At 47.5% G+C, this 18,871-nt stretch overlaps 1 protein-coding gene across 8 annotated transcripts in view; it reads left to right on the top strand.

Annotated features, from left to right (window-relative positions):
- ARNT2 (aryl hydrocarbon receptor nuclear translocator 2) overlaps positions 1 to 18,871 on the top strand; it is a 916,564-nt gene that overhangs the window by 689,993 nt on the left and 207,700 nt on the right. For all 8 annotated transcript variants that reach the window (XM_086957884.1, XM_086957885.1, XM_086957883.1 and 5 more), the window contains one exon: positions 12,727 to 12,799. In XM_086957884.1, the coding sequence (XP_086814010.1) occupies positions 12,727 to 12,799 (73 nt within the window). The remainder of the gene's footprint in view (positions 1 to 12,726; positions 12,800 to 18,871) is intronic.

Here is an 18,871-nt window from a genome sequence, read left to right as displayed (position 1 = left end):
TTTCTTTACTAAACGTGGACATGAAGATATTGACCAAGGTACTGGCCAACAGACTCAAACCACTCAACATCTCTAGTTCACCGAAACAAGGTGGGCTTTGTCCCACATCACTCCTCCGCACTTCATTTACTGTCTATGTTCCATGTTTTTGGATGACACGGACGAGAATGTAGCTCTTTCTGTAGATGCAGGGAAAGCCATCGATAGGGTGGAGTAGCCCTACCTGTTGAGGATCCTAAAGAGATTTGGTCTTGGCAGGAATGTTTCCACAAGTGTCAGATAGTTGTGCTGTAATGGAGAAACTACTCTGCATTTCATATTCAAACAGGAACGAGGCAGGGATGCCCGCCATCCCCACTATTATTCATTTTAGTGCTCCAACCATTGGCACCTGGCTCCAACCAGAGCCAGGTGGTTTGCCACTGTAATTACGGTAGCCAAGATATGGATCTTTAGACTCTGGAGAACCTTCCGCATTCTGGATCTCAAATACTGGCTGCTGGAGATGTACACTGTGGCACTGTATGAAAGGATAATTTACCCACTAAATGATCAACTGGAGAAGTTTGAAGCAATCTGGGAAAGATTTTCCACCACTTCCAGAGATTAATCGAGACACACACTGCTAGAGTAATACTTCCGCTCCTGTAAATCCCACTCTCTAATTGATTACTTTTAAACCCCGATTCCCTGTTAATGAGGCAGGTCACCAAGACCCACTGGTCACCAGTGGACAGAATCACAAGTGCTGTGCTTTAGGCACATGAATGTGTTAAATGGACTTTAATGAATGTGTCCTCCTGTAATGCAACTGGTGCTATGTAAAGGGCTCTGATACCCGATTCGGGTCAAGTTTGTGCTATAGAAAACTCTGTAAAAAAAAATAGGAAAAATCTTATTGAATCTCCTTCCTTTGATATATTGTGTTTTCTACTTTCTTTGAGAAAGATTGGGCGTTGGTTTGGCAATATACATATTCTGTTTGACATGCTTAACTTTTGACTGACTGTCATGTAATAATCCATGGAAACATCTGAGGATCGTATGAACTTGTTGAACATTGGTGTAACCATGAAAGTTTTAATTATAATATGGAATTCTAGAAAGAACCCGCATTTTTTCCATATGGCTTGTAACAATTCTTGTATGTTCCTCGATTGGAATTAATAGAGAATTGATAATACAAAAAAATCTATGAGGGTTGACAAGGTTCACAGTATCCCTTGGTTTAGGACTAAACTCTTGAGTCACAATATGACACACCTGGCAGAATAGACGTTATGGCCTCTGTTTCACCTGATGCGAGGGAGACACTTGTGTCATAGTATCACTTGGTTGAAGGAGAACTCTGGGGTCACAGCCACATCTGGGTGGGGAGTGTTCTAGCATCACCCTCATATGTTTGCTAGGATAGACTTTGTGGTCACCGGCTCACCTAATGAAGTGAGGGACTAGGTTCACTGTTTAATCTATTTTGAGGGGGAAACCTCTGACTGTCACAGTTTCACATGCTTGGGGATACATTCTTTGGCCCAGGTCTCTTCGAATCTTGATGATTAACTGACCTTATTTAGACACTATTAATGGTGGTTACTGCTCTGCCGGGGCACCCTCACTTGGTTTGTTGGGAGGAGACTGCTTTGAAAACATGTATAAATTCCCTTGAATTCCTAGTCCGCAAAATGGTTTAGTTCATACTTCTACCTGTCTTGTGGCGAGCCTGTTCCCCCCAATCTTCCTCTCCAATTTTGTATCTCTAAGGCTCGGACCTTGTCCTTTTCTTTTTTTCGTTCTAGATATCTTCATTGGTTTCTATTATTTTTTCCTTTAAACTTTCTTCTCAGTTGTGCACGGATGAATCACAAATATCTACCTATTTTATATCCTTTTTGCTGTCTTTGTAACCTCATCTTCAGTTAGCTCTGCACTGTTAATATCTGGATGATGTTACACTGTTTCCATTTTAATACTACAAAAACTAATATTATTTTGCTATGCTTCATCCATCTACATCACTTCCCTTGACCACCATGTGCTTTCCCACTATTTCTGTTTCGCTCTCCTCCTCTGCCTTTATTCCTTATGCCATTTTTAAAATGTCTGTGTCGCTGGTAATATCTGAACCTGTTGTGCACTTGCTAAGTATGTAGGAAAGGAACACGTCTAACCTTCTTCGTACCTAAACTCATAACTTTTACTCTTGTATTTTCGCATCATGATTAGTGCTTCCCTCTCTGTGGCTGTCTATATGCCCTTCCTATTATCTATTTTTCTCTCATTAAAGCTTTTTCCTTTTTTAACTTGAACCTCTCTTTTTTTCCTCATCACCCATAGCTCTTTTTTTCTTGTCTTCCATTTCACTCTCTATGTATTTTTATTAAATGAATTTATGTCCTTGCAAATATGTGTCCTCTTTAGTTACCCTGTGTATTCAATTTTTTTATGCACTATACTGTTCCCAAGTACCTCTTTCTATTCTGCTACTCTTACCCCGTGCCAGGTTTTAGGGCTTTTTCTCTTTATCTTTCACCCTCACCATCCAAATTCTGTTTGCTATGCCGCTCTTTGTTCCTACCCTGGCTATCCTTTTATCCTATTTTGGCAAAACCAATTATGTCTGGAATTAATGCGACCGTGCTGGGGATATTGTTTCCTTCTGTTAGCACAATAATAGGTGTTGCCAATTCTTGGTAGGGATATTGGTGGTGTGATATTAGTGATGGTGGTATTTGTGATGGTTGAATAATTATTGAGATGGTGGTTTTGGCGCTAATCATATTGCAGTTGTATTGTGGTACTGTTGGTGGCATTGATATTGTTGGTGGTATTGGCAATGGTAACTTTGTTTTTGTTTGGTGGTGGTATTCCTTGCGGGGGAACAGCCTTTAGCATGCATCTTTACAGGAGATACAACATATATGTGCACCAATGGGTTTCAATGACCCCACCATTTCCAACAATATATAGAATTTGAAATACACAACCAACACCACTACAGTGCCATTAACACTATCACATGCCAGAAAAGTAAAAAACGCATGGCAAAATAATCCAAAAAATCTTTGATAAAAGTAAGACTCTTCTCCTCCCAACCCCCCCACTACCTCCATCTGGCACGCTCTGAGTTAGCAACTGTAGCACACTGTCTATGTGTGGTAATATCTGGGCATTAAGAAGAAATCTGTCAGCATCACTAACAATTCAACCATGCCATCTTAAAACTCAAGCTTTCCGGTATCATATTCAATAGCCAACAGGACTAGGAGTCTAAAAACTATGCCTTTACCACATAACCTTCACCAAGGTGGTAAGGGCAATTTTAGGGTGGGTGGTAGTAAAGGGTGGTAAGGGTAATTTTAGTGTTATGGGGTGGCTAGTAGTAAGGGTCATTTCATTGTTTAGGGGTGGGTAGTGGTAAGTGCAATTTTATTGTTTAGGGGTGGGTAGTGGTAAAGGTTGGTAAGGGCAATTTTAGGGTGTAGGGGTGGGTAGTAGAGGGTGATAAGAGTAATTTTAGAGTTTTGGGGAGGGTAGTGCCAGGGCTCTTGTCAGGAGGTCACTGCAGCTTGCACCACACATTGCCCCCGCCATGCTGCCAATGATAGTAACAACACACCTACTAGCTGTCACACTCCTACAAGTGTGACAATTCAGACTATTTCATGGCCCCTAAGTTATAAGAATGGCTTGGACAGCAGGTATTTTTAATATATGTTGAATTAATAATTAACTGTTGTTATGGTCTTCTCTAAATTAGCCAGACGGCGCCACCTTAGCCAACTTTACACAAGTTGGCCCCTTTCCAGAGACACTGCTAAAAAGGCTTGTTCACATTACTGGTGCTACTGAACACAAAACTGGGTATGCTGCAGCCACCACCACAATAGTGTCACTTAACTCCAGATAAGGGCAGTAGCCCTCTACCGTTTCGAGGGTAGGTCTTGGTGTGCCCCTCCAGGTCTAAGCAGACCCAATTACCATAAGTCTGGTCTAAGTCATAGCATACACGCATGAACTTTGTTTGCCCCTGACCAAAATTCAGTACCTGGAATCCAGATATCGATGCAGCTGGGGCGCTCAGGGCAGGGATGTTTGTCCGTCACCATGCAGGGCACTTTTCCATCCCAACAAGGTGAATTCTTTAATATGTATTTTATATATTTCCTTCTGAGTTCCCTAAAAGAAAACACTTGTAGTTATTAGAAACTTTTGATGTTGTTTCGTGGAAAACGTGGGATGCAACCTGGGCCAACAGCAGGATTGGCGACTTAATGCTGCATGACTTGCTGGATATTCCCTTCACTAAAGATGGGCACTGCATTAAATTGGCGGACATGTTGGTATCACAACGTTTCTTTTCTGGTACCATGTGGATCTATGGTGTGTATTATGAAGGGAGTCCCCTCCTCTAAGACAGTTGCAATGATGATTTTCCAGCCCTTTTAGGTCCTGCTTCCAGTCACAGTCCAGGTTCAGCGAGGGACCGTGAAGCTCCATGCAAACTCCCCCTAAAACATTTCACAGTTCCTGTGGTTCCACAGACCAGTGCAGGGAAATAATTCAGATGGTCAAATGGCTCTGGTTGAGTCCTATTGCTTGCATTTTGAAGCCAATATCGTTGCTGTTGAGTGTTCTATTGCCACCACCAGCTTACAAACAGATACAGCCTTTTAAATCAGCCACATCTTAAACTGTTCTTATCATTCATAAAAATATCACAGATTGGAGACTTCAGATAATTCCACAATAAATATTTATTCATTCAGAGCTCCTATATTCAGTTTTCATGAACAATGGCTTGATTGTCAGACTTAATAAAACTATGCCATTTTTTAAGAAAATAAATATGTTTTTTGTCAAGGCTCCAATTGAAGCTAAAGCTCACTAGGAAATGGTGGATGTTCTGTTGCCCCACTCAGTCTGCCTGTCGCAAGTCTGCTTAATTTACATGCCTACATCGTCATCTGCACGTATTTATTTGTTTGTCAATGGGGGTGTTTCAGTCAGATTGAAGCTTTGAAAATGGAATGGGGAGCTTTCAACCTTTAACACTAACTACTGACGTTTTTAATTATCTGTAATACACCGTATGTTTACTATTTACTGTTAGTACCATTGATTACCTTATTTACCACTCTACCCTATGATTTTTTTAAACATATTTTTATTGACATTTTGTAAGTTTATTACAATCATACGAGTAATATTTGTAACAATTTTCAGTACAGTTCTCTTTTATTTCTTAAACAGGGATACATACATTTCCTTCTTGGGGTATAGCATGGTGTCACATATCTTGCACGTACGCTTACTAACCACCGGTCCCAGTCTTATTAGGTTAGTGATTTTCGTAGCCCCCGTCTACCGCTTTTCCCTGCCTTGTCACGGTGGGCGGTTCTAGCCGCTGCCCAGGATTCAGGTAATGTCCAAATCAATGTTACTCCTACACCAATAACCATTAAAAGTTCAACCATTGTAAAAGAAAAAGACAGGAAACGGGAAAAAATAAAACTTCATAAAATTCTGCATGCATTGGGGGCCTGAGTACCATCTATCTCTAAGGATTCACTCGTTAATCCTATCAATTACATGATATGTTCTGCTTAGTGTGCGGGTCCTCCGGGCTAGCGGGGGGGGGGTGGCATTGGGGAGGTTGCCGTCTCCCCATCCACCGACCCCACTCTCTCATGTACCGTAGCGGATATACTGTGCATGCCCCCGTCTTGTGGATCCAAAGCCGTCTGTGTGGGAACATGTAAGTCACTCACTGTCACTCCCAGACTCCCCGCCCCAACCCCCCCCCCCCCCCCCCCACCCCCACCCTGCAACCCCAGTTGCTTGTTCCCACTCTGGATTTTCCCAGTTTGCCAGCATTTCTTTCCATAAGTCTGCTATCGTTCGTCTCCGGATGTCCCTTGTTTCCTCCCAACTCCCGCCCAACTAATAACCTCCCTGTTCCAACTGGCCACTTGTGGCCCATTGGGTGATTTCCACACCAGCGCTATCCATCTCATAGCTAGGCCCAGGGCCAGGTCTATAAATCAATTCCCTACCTTTCGTTTAGGAGGACGCGGGAAGAGCCCTAACAAACAGACTACCATAGTCCGCGCCAGTTCCCTCCCCAGTGTATTCTTTATCTTATCCAGGATTTCCACTGAGTACCTCTGCCCGACTCCACAGCTCCAGGTCATGTGTATAAAGCCAGCATCCATATAGGCACACCTCTGGCACTTACTCAGCTCGCCACCATACGTAACTTTGAGTCTGTGAGGTGTCATATAAACCATATGAAGGCAGTTGAACTGCGTATATTTAAGTCTAGTGTTCCTCGATATTTTCTTGGGTGACCTCATTACCTTCCCTCATCAGTGAGCTCCCTGCCTTTCGCCCTTTCCCACTTACCTTGGAGAGCCCCCATACGGCTATCGGACGCAGCAACCAGGGCCTCATGATGCCACTTCACTTGGTGACCCGCAGTTCTCAAAGTGGTCAGCGCAGTCAGCACTGGGTGAGTCATTGTTTCATCCCTACTTCCATCCCGTAGCACTTGTTTGTCCAGCACCTTTAATGGCAAACTTTTCAGGAAGTCCCGGATATCCAAACAAGAGACCGGCCCAGGGCTAGTGTATAATAACTTCTCATTAAAGATACGGAACAGGGCATTGATGGCCTCAGGGTCATGGACCACCTCCCCGGAGTCTGTTTGGCCCTGCATAATCTGACACGTCTACCTTCAGGTTTACTCATCCAAGCCAATAGCCGGCTGGCCCTACACTCCTCTTTCTGCACTCTGTCTATGTGGTCCCCATAACTGTGTCAATGCAACCTCTCTAGCCCATCACTATAGCTAGCGTGAGCCTTTTATAAAAGCTCAGCAGAGTCAGTTCCCTGCCCCTGAACTTTATCCAGCTGCCTAATACGAGACTTCCTGTCCCATGGTTCCGGCCTAATTTCCCACTGCGCACCAATTGATTGCCCCAAGCAGTGGCCCCTCACTATCACCTTGAATGACTCCCATTCAACCTACACAGAGGACGCAGACTCTGCATTAATTGGGAAATAAGTCTCAATAAGAGCCCTCAGAGATTCCCGGAAAGGCCCATCTTCCAATGCAAGAGGGTTCAATTGCCACAGTGGAAATGGGGGCCGTCTCCCAAGCGGTTGTTGAGTCAGCAGCAACGGACTGTGATCCGAAAGGGTCCTACCCAGATACCCCGTTTGCGTAAAGGATGCGCTAAAGTCTGGTGTGCTCAAAAAGGCGTCCAGTCTGGTGTGTACTTGGTGCATTGGGGAGAAATTCCCATCAGTCGCGTGTTGCACCCGCCAGATATCTTCCAGGCCCCAGCGACTCATCCAATTTCGGAACCCTGCTGCTACCTGGTGTGTCTGTGAACCCAGGAGGGGAGTGTGCAATCTATCTGCCTTGTTGTCCGTCACACAATTAAAATCACCCCAATTACATCCTGTCCCCCCATATAGTCAACCAGCTGCGCTGAGAGGGCGGTGAGGAATATCACCTGATCCACATTAGGCAAGTACACACTCCATAACATCACCTCTCGTCCAGCCAGTCTGTCTGCCACAACAGACATACCTTCCCTCACTGTCTACCTTAGTGCGGGGTGCTCGAAGGGAACCCTTGGTATCACGCATATCAATGCCCCCCTAGCAAAAGCAGAGTAGGTAGTAGCATATATCCGGCCCCTCCACCTCCAGAGCAGTCTAGCTACGACCATCCACCCATACCGCAGAGAAAACTGCATCAACTAGTTAAGACCCAAAGCTACTAGTGCAAGAACCTAATGGGGAGCCCGGCAACCACAGCAGATGCCCCACAAAGGCACAAATATTCACTCTTGGCGCATCAGCCCTGGCTCGCCGCTCCAGCCTATACCGAGGTGTGCACCCGGCCAACCTCCCCGCCTCCCTCAGTAACCCCCGCTGAGAAAAGAAGACTAGGTGGGGAAGAACAATGAGAGGGAAGCACAGCACAGGGGAAGAAAAGAGGGAGAGGGTAAAAGGGAAATGGGATTAGCAGCCCACAGATCATACTATCCCATCCGACGTTTGAGGAGTCACATCAGGCAGCCGAACACTGCCACTACAGGACATGTCCGAATCCGAACCGTCAGTCTCTCCCTTTGATCCTGAGCCCCTCTCAAATGACAATCCCTGGCCCTATATCATGACTGCCACTGCTTGTAGCGCCTCTGCTCTCTCCTTTTCTGTCTGTGACAGGCTCGGTTTCTTTGTAGGCCCTCGCTTTTGGCGTCGTCGTAGTCTCTTCCCAGTTTCCTGGTCTCTCGTCAGGGCTCCTCCTTTCTGCGTCAAAGAAGGTCCCTCGGTTTAGTAGGCCTCAATCCACTCCCAAACGGACTGGGGATCCTCGTAAAAATGAGTCTTCCCATCCAACAAGATCCGGAGCCGAGCTGGGAACATCAATGAATATTGGATCCCTTCCTCCAGCAGGGCCATTTTGAACTGTAGAAGGAGGTGCGGCGCCTCTGAACCTCTAGAGTGTAGTCTGGAAACAGCAACACCTTACTGTTCTCAACCTCATACGGCCCCTCCGAGCACGCCTTCTCTATTTACACGTCCTTGTCTTTGAAGTGGAGCAGTCTGGCCACCACAGAGCGCGAATGCCTCCCCGGGGCCGGCAGCCTGTCGGGCACGCGGTGAGCTCTCTTCAATGTGTAGAACTGGGACAGGCCCTCTGGCGCTATCACCTCACGGAGCCAGCCCTCCAAATATTTGACCATGTCATTGCCCTCCACTCCTTCCGGCAGACCCAAGACCCTCACATTGTTCCTCCGGTTCTTCCCCCCGCATCTTCGGCTCTCCTTTCCAGTATGTTAACCCTGCTGGATAATTCCCCGACCTAGCTAGTCAGGGCTTGTTGTGCCAGGGTGAGAACTGCTAGCGAGGATTCAGTCCATTTCAACCTATCCGCTAATTTAGCATGCTCCGTCCTCCGCAAGCCAAGCCCAAGCCCACTGAGACAGTACTGATATCTTGGTGTAGCGTCGCCTTGGTGTCAGCAATAGCTTCTAGTATCTTTGCCAACTGCTGATGGACAGGGACTTCCGACGGTCCATCTCCCGACTCCTTTTGCACCTTGTCAGGCACATTCTGCCTACTTGCTCCAGGGGAGGCCCCACTTGCTTCCCTCTAAGCTTTCCCATCACCAGGGGAGTGAGATCTCCAGCTGAGAATCTTGTACGCCCCTCCCTAGGCGGTCGGGGAGCTGTCGCCAAGATCTCAGCCCCACACAACTCCAGCGTTAGGTTGAAGCGCCACCCTTTGCGGCTTGACTGTCCCTTCAACTGTCGCCTTTTAGACAACCCCTCACCACAACAGCTGAAGAAACCACTAGGTCTGTCTAAATATATACTTCCCCAAATTCTCGCACGTGCAGCACCGGTGTTCAGACTCCATCACCCAGGCAATGGGTCTCCACATTTGCGAGCTTGGTGGGGGCCATGCTGCTCCACAGTGCGTCTTGGCTCTTCTGTGCCTAGGCCGTAGTTTATATTTCTGGCCAGGGATCTCACTCAGTCTCAAATTCAACCTTCGGCTTCACTGGACCCCAGCCCAGTCTGTATCCTCTTCTGCTGTCTGGGCCCCCTGCTCCTCACCGCCACTCAGTCAGACCCCTACCTTCCCTGCGGGCCCCTGTCCTCAGCCTCCAGTTCGAGCGACCTACCAGGTTTACAGGTCTTTGAAGTGCCACCTGGCTGGTTTGTATCTCCTCAGGCTCTCCGCCGCATTCCCTCGGCCAGAGGGCACACCCGCAACACATTGCCTACCAGCACGGCCAGCTCACAGTCGCCCAGTGCCAGCGTGTTGTCTAGTCGGGGCACTGGGCTACAGTTAGGGCAGTTCTTTTCTCGTTCATTTCTGGCTCTGCTGCAACTCTCCACGGGTTGGATCGCGTCGCGCACCCCACTCAGTGCCCTCGCACCCCACTCGGTGCCCTCGCACCCCACTCGGTGCCCTCGCACAGTCCTGGACCTTTCCGATGTGACTCCTAGGGCCCCAGACCCATCTGCAGCCCTCACCGGCACCCAAAAGGCCCAAGCAGGATACCAGCCCCCCAGACAGCTTTGTTATGCCACGCAGACGGCCTCCAGTCAACACGCAGTGCCTTCGCCTCTCGCCTCGTGTCGGAGTAATTCCCCAGGGGGGAAGCTGCCACAGCAATTTCTCCCCAGGTGCCTCCGCTGCAATCCTCAAGTCGTTAGATATGGACAGCAGCCCAGCACCCTCGAGCACGTTCCGACCCGCTGTCTCTCATCGCTGTACGTACTTTCAGGGCGTCTCATGAAGGTCCCAACCGGGACGATGACGCATCCCTTCTCCAGCCCATGAATGGCCCCCGGCAGGTGCCACGGGTTGCTGTTATCGTTCCGAGCTCCGGAGCCTGCTGCCAGCTAGTCTCCTCTTCCCCAGAGCGCGGGGTGTAATGCGCTGCCACCTCCTCTACTCCGGTACTGCCTCAGGCCGCCATCTTGTCCCGGCCGCGGCAGTCTACGCGCTGTCCCAGATTCGCTCCCCTCTCGTCCCCCTGACCTCAAAGGAGTGAAAGTATAGTCACTGGCACCTCCAGCGGGTCGGGCCTCCAGTAATGGACCCCCAGGCCCCGGCTGACACCCATAGCTGCCAAGGTTTCAGATTCCCTAAGTGTGACATTTTCATATATCAGTGTAATTATGAGTGACATTTCTATGACTATGAGTGACACTTTCGCGCAAGCAAAATCAAGAAATGAAGACGAGGGAAGCATATATAAATATCAGAAATTACACACATTTGAACAACGAGAAACTTAAGAAGATCTTAAAACTGCTGCAATTGACCTATGGCTTTGCTGTTACTCAATATTGGTGACTGCTGTCATTTCTACTGAAATGCTCCTTGTTATCATATATGGCCTACCACCATTGTGTACTAACAATTATTTATATGCCTTATATGATCTATTTAATTCCTAAAGCACTCCAACATCTTTCGGTCCCTCTCTCACAAACAGTTCATTTGCTTTAAAGTTCTGCTCATACCAATGTAGGGTGTCAGGGCACTTCACATCCGACACACATTATATCAACACAACTCTTTTGTGGGTACTCCTGTGTAGCAAATGTTATTCATATCACGCCTCCACCGATAGCAGCTGAAGTGATTAATAGGTAGTTCATACATCAAGCAAGCAAGCAATAGTGTGGGATGAAATTGAAGCTCTTTGCAGTGTTCACAAACATTCTGTGTGGTGTACTGCAAGAAATCGCGCTCAAATATATAATTAGCAACTGGGGGCTCAGGCCAGCAGATTGAAAAAATACGGTAGTGTCACCTGTGACCTTAGTATCAACACAGGCCGGCACTGACTGCCGGCTGCAGCTGCCTGACCACACGCAGCCTTTATAAATCACACAGGCTGGTGGCACTTACTTGGGACAGTAGTCGCAGAGTCCGGAGGAGTGTACGCTTCGGGTGGCGCTCTAACAATTGCTAGATAGGCGAAGCCGCGGCAGTCTCTCTGTAAGGCAGTGGCTACAGGCTCACTTAGGCCGCAAGCCACTGGGACCGGCGCTAATTTGGGTTTGCCGGCCGCCCGCCTCAATCATTGTCACCCTCCAGGCTGGCAGGACAGTGAGTCCCGGGCGGGGCCGTCCACAGTGAAACGCAGACAGTCCTGGCGGCCGCTGCAACCAGGTGGGGGGTCACTCACTCCTCTCGGGCTCCCTCAGGTCTGACATTGTTGAATTGAGGGGGTTAAGTAAATTAACGGCTGACAGCGCACGTCGGCGCCGGTGCGAACAGTGCTTGCTGGAGGAAGCGCGACGCTGCAAGCGCCATATTTGAACATTTTGGAGCCGCGCAAACACTAGGCAGCTGGCACTTTCATTACAATCTTCCGGGGCAGCAGGATGTGATGTCACCGCGCCCCCCAAGCGCAGGCCTTGAGATGCGGCGATTCGAGGTGATACATTGTATCAGTGTGAGTCACGGTCCCTGCAAGCAGCCTTAATTCATCAACTGCAAGTCTGTGAGAGCAGTGGGGGCACAGCGCGCTGCCATACTAAACAGTTTAAACAGCCAAGCAGCACTTCAGTGGCCGGTGTGAGACACATGCATTATGCGTGACAACGCATTTCAGTGCGGTGATGCGGAACACCACACTGAAATGCGTTAGCGTCACACCTGATGCGTGATGCTTGGCAGGCCTGGACACCACGATATGCAGGATTATAGGCACGGCTGGCGCAGAGCTCTCTGCTCTCGCGCCTGCCATCGACGACTCCTAAGCCATGCCCCCACCACTCTACCCTATGATAAGTACTTTTCTACATATTTATATTCTTTATTTCAGTATTTGACTTTTTAGCGTTAGAAACGTGTGCATAATTCCATACTTCTTTATTTCTCAATTAAACTTCTATAAAAGTACAATTGAAAATTAATTTTCTCCTCTCAAATATATTGCTTCAGTTAACATCTAATACAATTGCAAATTTTAAAACAACTTCCCAAAATATATGGTTTGCCCTATTTTACTATCTGATTTTAAAGTATTACTATGCTGTACATCTCCACTTTGAGGGCAGGACTTATGGCATTGTCGTTACACAGACTTTTGGCAAAAGCGTTTAATTGAAAAAAATGTCAAGCTATATAGAATTTGGACAGGGAACAATTTGTTTTAAATCTACATCTTTCTTTGTGTAGACAACTTCAGCAGCAGCAGGCCGAGCTGGAAAGCCTTCCGCGTGATGGTCTGACCTCGTATGATCTCTCGCAGGTAATTGTCTCCCGAGTGGCTAATCAGTTAACTGCATGGAACGTAATATTTACTAAAACAGTTAATTAATGTGTATGTGTGGGTCTTGATATCTATGACTGTATTGATTCGAACTGTATCCTGGGTTCGATTGTAATTTTGTTTTGACTTAATAATTTAATCCCAGCTGTGGTTCACGTGTTATTTTACAGACTGCTTCAATGTCAGAGTCGTATCTCCTTTTGAAGCGTCAAACTGTGGGTTATGCCAGGCACCTATGGCTATCATAGTCTTGTGTGTTATCTCCTAATCTTGGCAGCACGCACCAGAGTCATGGTTTTCTCCATTGCACTGCTCCATGGGAGAAGCCACCTACAGTGTTATACCCCACGCTATATCTGATGCTGTGTTCCGTTACCACATTATCTCATCTGCTACTGTGTGCATTGCCTAGACAGGGCATTGTCCTGTGATGTGCTTTCTGTAACTGCCAGTATGTTTCAGGTGGTAGGTGGTTTCCTACGTGCTTATGCAGCCTGCTGCTTTGGTGAGGGTTATATAATTTTCACTGCTCCTGCTTGCGGCCAGGTTTTTATCCTGTTTTTCACTCTTGGTGGCTGTGATATGGACATAACCCACTGCCAGCACTCGCTGTAGCCAAAATCAATGTATTCCTTTTTCTCCAGAATTCCCTTTGTCTAGTTGGGAGTTCCATTTTAGTCATAGAAAGCAGTGCAATGTTAAACAAAGCTTGGAAAACTTTATGCAGGGTCACATTAGTAGCCTATTCACAATTTCAGAAGACCTCAACTTCAACTAGCTGGGAGCAAGTACAAAGAACACTGCACCCTAGAGGTCACCATACATCCGAGTTCTACTGCACGTTGTGTGTGAAGGCATTCCCCTGAGATTTGCTCAGTCTTTTAATATGTTGGCTGTTCAACTTCAACCGCTTCTAAAAATCTGAGAGGAAATGTATGTCTCCTGTGGATCTTAGATCTTGACTGAGCAGACTGTGACACAGACTTCTAAAAATGGCCTACTCAGACCATTTGGAAACTTTGGCGAAAAGAAGCTTCACTCAAAAGAGCCTCAAAAGGAATTACTGCTTATATCCGGATCACAATGTTAAGGACTGTAAACATTGTTGTACTTTTTCCACAGAAACCCTCAAAGACTGGGACGGTACACTTATGCCTCAATGTTTAAGGGTAGTTCATTTGCTGGTGAAGAATCATAAGGTTCCTTAAAAAGCATCTAAGAAACTCCTAAAAGAGTAGATTCTCATCAAGAATGGGCTCTTCAGTCTACGTCTGGGGGAATGCCCACCACTTCTAAGGAACCTACAAAACGTAATCTCCAGAAATCTGTCTGGGTTGGGCTTCTGGAGTGGTGGTTTTGACTAAGAAAATCTCTGTTAAACTTTCTTCCAACAAACCTACCTCTTAACCTTCAACACCAAAGAAGGAAATACCTCTGGAACTGGTTCAAAGACACACGTTGACATAAGTACTATTGACCGAGCCAGCACCATTTAAACAGTTGTTGTCAAGGACACATTTGTCAATAAAAAAAAAGTAGACTTCTCACTAGTGACCAGGGCTGTGAGCATGCCACTGATGATGACTATCTCAGCAAAGACAACATTAATGACGACAATTCCATCACAGAAAATACCATCCAACAGGGCACTCTTGGGGACACCATTAACCAAGGGGTTGCCAAGGATCACATTAATATCAGAAAAGGGAATTCCCATCCCTTTGATGCTTGAACCTACCTCACCCATCAAGGTTTCATCATATCATTCACAATGTTTTTGACAGTGTGGAGTCTGACGATGAGGATCCCTTTGGGCCAGCCTACAGCCCAAAGCAGGTTAAAGTTGAGAAGCAGGATCCAGATGAGGAAGAGTACGGTGAAGGAGAGGATGCTTTCAATGGTGATACTGAGGAACGAGCCGAGGATCCTGCTTCCAGACTTCCACTTCGCTCCTTTGAGTAGCACGGTGATGACAAGGAATGGCATTATGACTATCGTTTATATGAGAAAGGTACTCATTCTACAAATCAACTAATGACTCAATTACAAGTTATGTTGGTTTAAGGCCCTTGAAAGATGCTTGTGATTACTATACACATTCTGCTGAAAACACAAAATCTGATCCAAGAATTTAGCCTTGCAGACCAGCATAATTGCTGCATTCACTTCTTGCAGCGCAACCTTTAACACCAACACTGGTCCATCATACACTACTTGTATGATGGAGAGGAAGAAGGGGACATTTAAAAATGTACACCTTAATATACAAGGCCAGCGTGAGAAGACTATGTCTTGCACCATTGACAGGAAATACTATTCCCTCTTGCCCCCACAGATTTTCCCTCAGAAGACATTGGAGGTTTTCACAATCTAATCCAAAGTGCATCTATAAGCTTTGGTTTACCTATCCCTACAAAGACTGATTTACGGTTTTAAAGACCCTACATGCAAAGCCATCATAGCTGTTCCTATGATGGAGGTTTGAAGGTGATGAAAACCCCTGCCACTGTAGCAGATGTTGTTCCCAGGCTGGTCAAAAATACAAAGCGCCAGCAGATTCACCTGCTTGCTTGATTGGACATTCTTGGGCAGACTCTTGGTTAATGGCACCATCCCAGAGATGGTCCAGAAATCCCTCATCTCTGTGCTCTGCAACACCTGGCATAAAATGAAGAAGGCTTGATAACATTGGGAAGAGGTTATTCTCTTTGCCATATAGATGGGCATCAAATACACTGGAAATTCTGGCCCCATACAGTAGACAAATGTGGTTAGGCATTGGACCTACATCTCGACCTATTGCAGGCTACATAAAGGCGTAACTAAGGAATACCCTCCATGAAGGTTAACCTCAGCCCTGTGGACATTGCCACTACTGGTTTTAGACAGATAGCAGGAGCAGGTAATTTACATATACAAAGCTTGCATCGATTTCTTGTAGAGGTCCAAAATAGAATCTTGGGCATTTATGCAGAATCCTTATTTGAATGGCATGTTGATGAAGTTCTCTTATCCTTAAAAACTGATACGGAAAGGTCTACAACAAAGGAGGTTGTACCTGTTGTGAAGGGCTATAGGGAGAAATCAGTTTTCCTACACAGAGATGTCAAGCCTACAGATACCAATCAACCATACTGCTAGCAATATGTCGAACAGGCGCCTATGACTGACTCCACGGAGCCATGCCGGCGTCTGGTTCTTGATTCGTCTCCTGAGGTTCCCTCCTCTCCGGAGGTCTGTCATTTGTTGGTGTCTTCTTCCCCGGAGACAGGGCGCCGCATTGTTGCCTTTTCCCTGGCATCCTCCAGGAGGGCTCTTCACCGTTCCCACGGCCTAAATGTTCGAATCCTTCTTTCCGTGGCTCGCGGCTGACTTTTCCACTGGCCTCTCCCCCTTCCCCTGGGGCCCCTAAGGCTTCCCACTCATCTGTGGATCCCCCACTATTCTGAGGCTGGCCGCTTCCCCCTGGACTTGGGGACGGAGGGCTCAGTCTGCAGCTGTCGCCCACGGAGGAATTACTTTCTACTCCGTGACGCCCTACTGAGGCCAGTGTTGCCTTTGTTTGGGCTATTTCCAAAGCCGCTGGCATTCTGCGGATGGGTGAAGCTGTCGCTCCATTTCCTACAGATAACCTTTTGGAAGTTCTCCACCAGGGCTCTGGTGGACGGGAGCTGTTCCTTCCTTTTGAAGCGTCGCTCCATAATTCTCTGCTGGGTGAGCCCTGCCACGGATGATTCGGTGCCATAGCTGCTCTTGCATCGCCACCGTCCAGCTCCGCATGACCCGGTCTACCTTTCCTTCCACCCTTCTACTCAAGAGTCTCTTCCTACGGCTGGCTTTTCTGTCCTTGCCTGTGGTGTTGTTCCCTCCGTCTCGAGAGGCCCGGTGGTTGGATTCATGGGGCCTTAACATCTTTGCTTCTTCCAGTGCTGCCTTGCGGGCGCTCAACACTCTGTATGTGTTGTCTAGGGCTACTTCCAGCCTGTGGAACTCGGTGGAGTCCCTTCTTTCTCATGTTTCCCATGAAGGGTGCCCATGCTGATCTGCGGAGCCATGTGTTGGATGGTAGGGAGTTGGCCGCGTTTATTCTTCGTGCGGCCTTGGATGTTGCCGATGCTCTTGCCCGTGCTATGGCCACTTCTGTGGCTCTCCGTCGCCATGCTTGGCTACGTGATGCTGTTTTTCCTGAAAATATTAGAGAGCGTCTGCTTGACCTGCCCTTTGATGGGGTCCTTCAGTTTTGCACTCATGCGGACTCCGCCTTTCAGCGTCTTCTTGCGGGGCTCCGTCCTCCTGCTCCTCCATAGGCTGGTTTGTTGACCCTCCAGGACTTGGTGGGAGGTGTTATCCCATTTGCTCCTGGAATCTGGTGTTTGGAATGACCATTACACTTTCTGTGTGGTTTGCTGTGCCTTCGAGGTCCCTTGATTGGCCCCTCTCATCTGCTGGTTCAGCCCCTTTTTGGCAAGAGTGTACATTTTGGCTGATTACTCAGCCTTCTGTGGTTACTGCCGCAGTTATTTTGGTTTTGTTCTCTGATGCCGGATTTTCTTCCCTAAGAGTGGTTCCCATAGTTTATTTGAGAAGTGTCATAACCTAAGTGGGGTACTTGTAGCTATTGTATAGCTCTGTCTTACACTGGGAGGGTGTGGACTTCCCCTTGCGGGTTCCTCGCCTTTCCTAATGGTGCTTTATTCTGCTGGTGCGGCTTCTTGGTCTTGCTTGGGCGTGACTTTGCCATCTGCGGTGTTGTGCTGCGGTGATTTTGCCCCCTTTTGTCCGCCGTTCGGCTTGGTCCTCTGTCTGGTGTTCCAGAAGGGATAATTTTCTGTGTTGACGGTTTGGTCCGTCCTACTTGATTCTCCTCTTATCTTCCAGGTGGTCGCACTTCTGCATGGATCAGTTCTGTCTGGAGCGGTCTCCTTCTGGGGTCGTTCGGGATTTTTTCTGGCCTTGCTTTTGTTTTGAGTCCGGTGTAGTCTGGGTGTTCCGTTTGGTGGCACTTCCCCTATTGGGGCCCTGTGTTTGTTCAGGCTGGAGAGGGCCTCTCGCAGATCCTCCTTCCCCTTGGGTATGGCTAGGGTATCTATTTTATATTAAGGAATCTGCGGCTAGTAGTCTCTATCAGATGTACGAGTTACTTACCTTTGGTAACGATGTATCTGGTTAAGACTATTCTAGCCGCAGATTCCTTCACGACCCGCCCTTCCTCCCTGTTCTGCGAGGACCCTTCTTTGGTCTTCTGCACTCGCCTGCCTCCGGGTGGTTGTCTCCGGCGAGTGCCTTTTCTAACTCCCTCCCTAGGGGAATGCTCATCTTGTTGTTTGCTCCGTTCCTTTCTTTCTGGTGATTGGTTGATGCTTTCATGGGTACTTCTATGCGCCTACACCCTGGTCTCCAGGGTGGCGTTCGCTCATGTCCTTCTTCCTTTAGTTGCTTGCACTTCTCACTCTTTGCAGTCCTTGTGGTTGAGGTCCCTTGGCCGGGACTTGATCCTTAGCTCTTTTAGGAGATGTTTCTCCCTGCTGGTGTTGTCTGGGGATGAATTGTCGTATCTCTTTTGGTCTGGCTTTGGTGTCCCTTCTCTGTTCTGGGTGGTGGTTGCAGACTTCTTCGTCTCCTATGCAATTTTTCACATGCTTTCTGCCCTCTGGGAGGCTGTTGTATTCGTTTGCAGGCTTGCTTTGCAGTAGCTGTCCTCTGTTCTTCCCTTCCATGACATTTGGTGCCATAGTGCATGGTACTATTCTGGATGGTGCTGTTCCTCACCATTCGTTTATTCCATTTCTGTTTAGCTGATTTTTTCGCACACTGTTCCAATATTCTCACAGTTTTTGTTTGTGATGGCTCCACGTTGTGGTGCGGTAAAGTTCTCTGAAGAAATCTGACATAGGCGCCCCGGGGTGGGACTTGCGTATCCCCGCTAACGTCACGGACGTGGACGACGTCAGGGCGGAGTCACGTGGTGCTGTCCCCCCAGCGCGCAGGGATGCTGTGGCAAAAAGTTTTCTGGAGCTAATCTCACGCCTGGGGATAATTCTACGTTAAGGA

This window comes from Lissotriton vulgaris, chromosome 2_1, assembly GCF_964263255.1.
Source record: "Lissotriton vulgaris chromosome 2_1, aLisVul1.2, whole genome shotgun sequence".
Classification (NCBI taxonomy): Eukaryota; Metazoa; Chordata; class Amphibia; order Caudata; family Salamandridae; genus Lissotriton; species Lissotriton vulgaris.
This window is presented reverse-complemented; position numbering and strand designations above follow the sequence as displayed.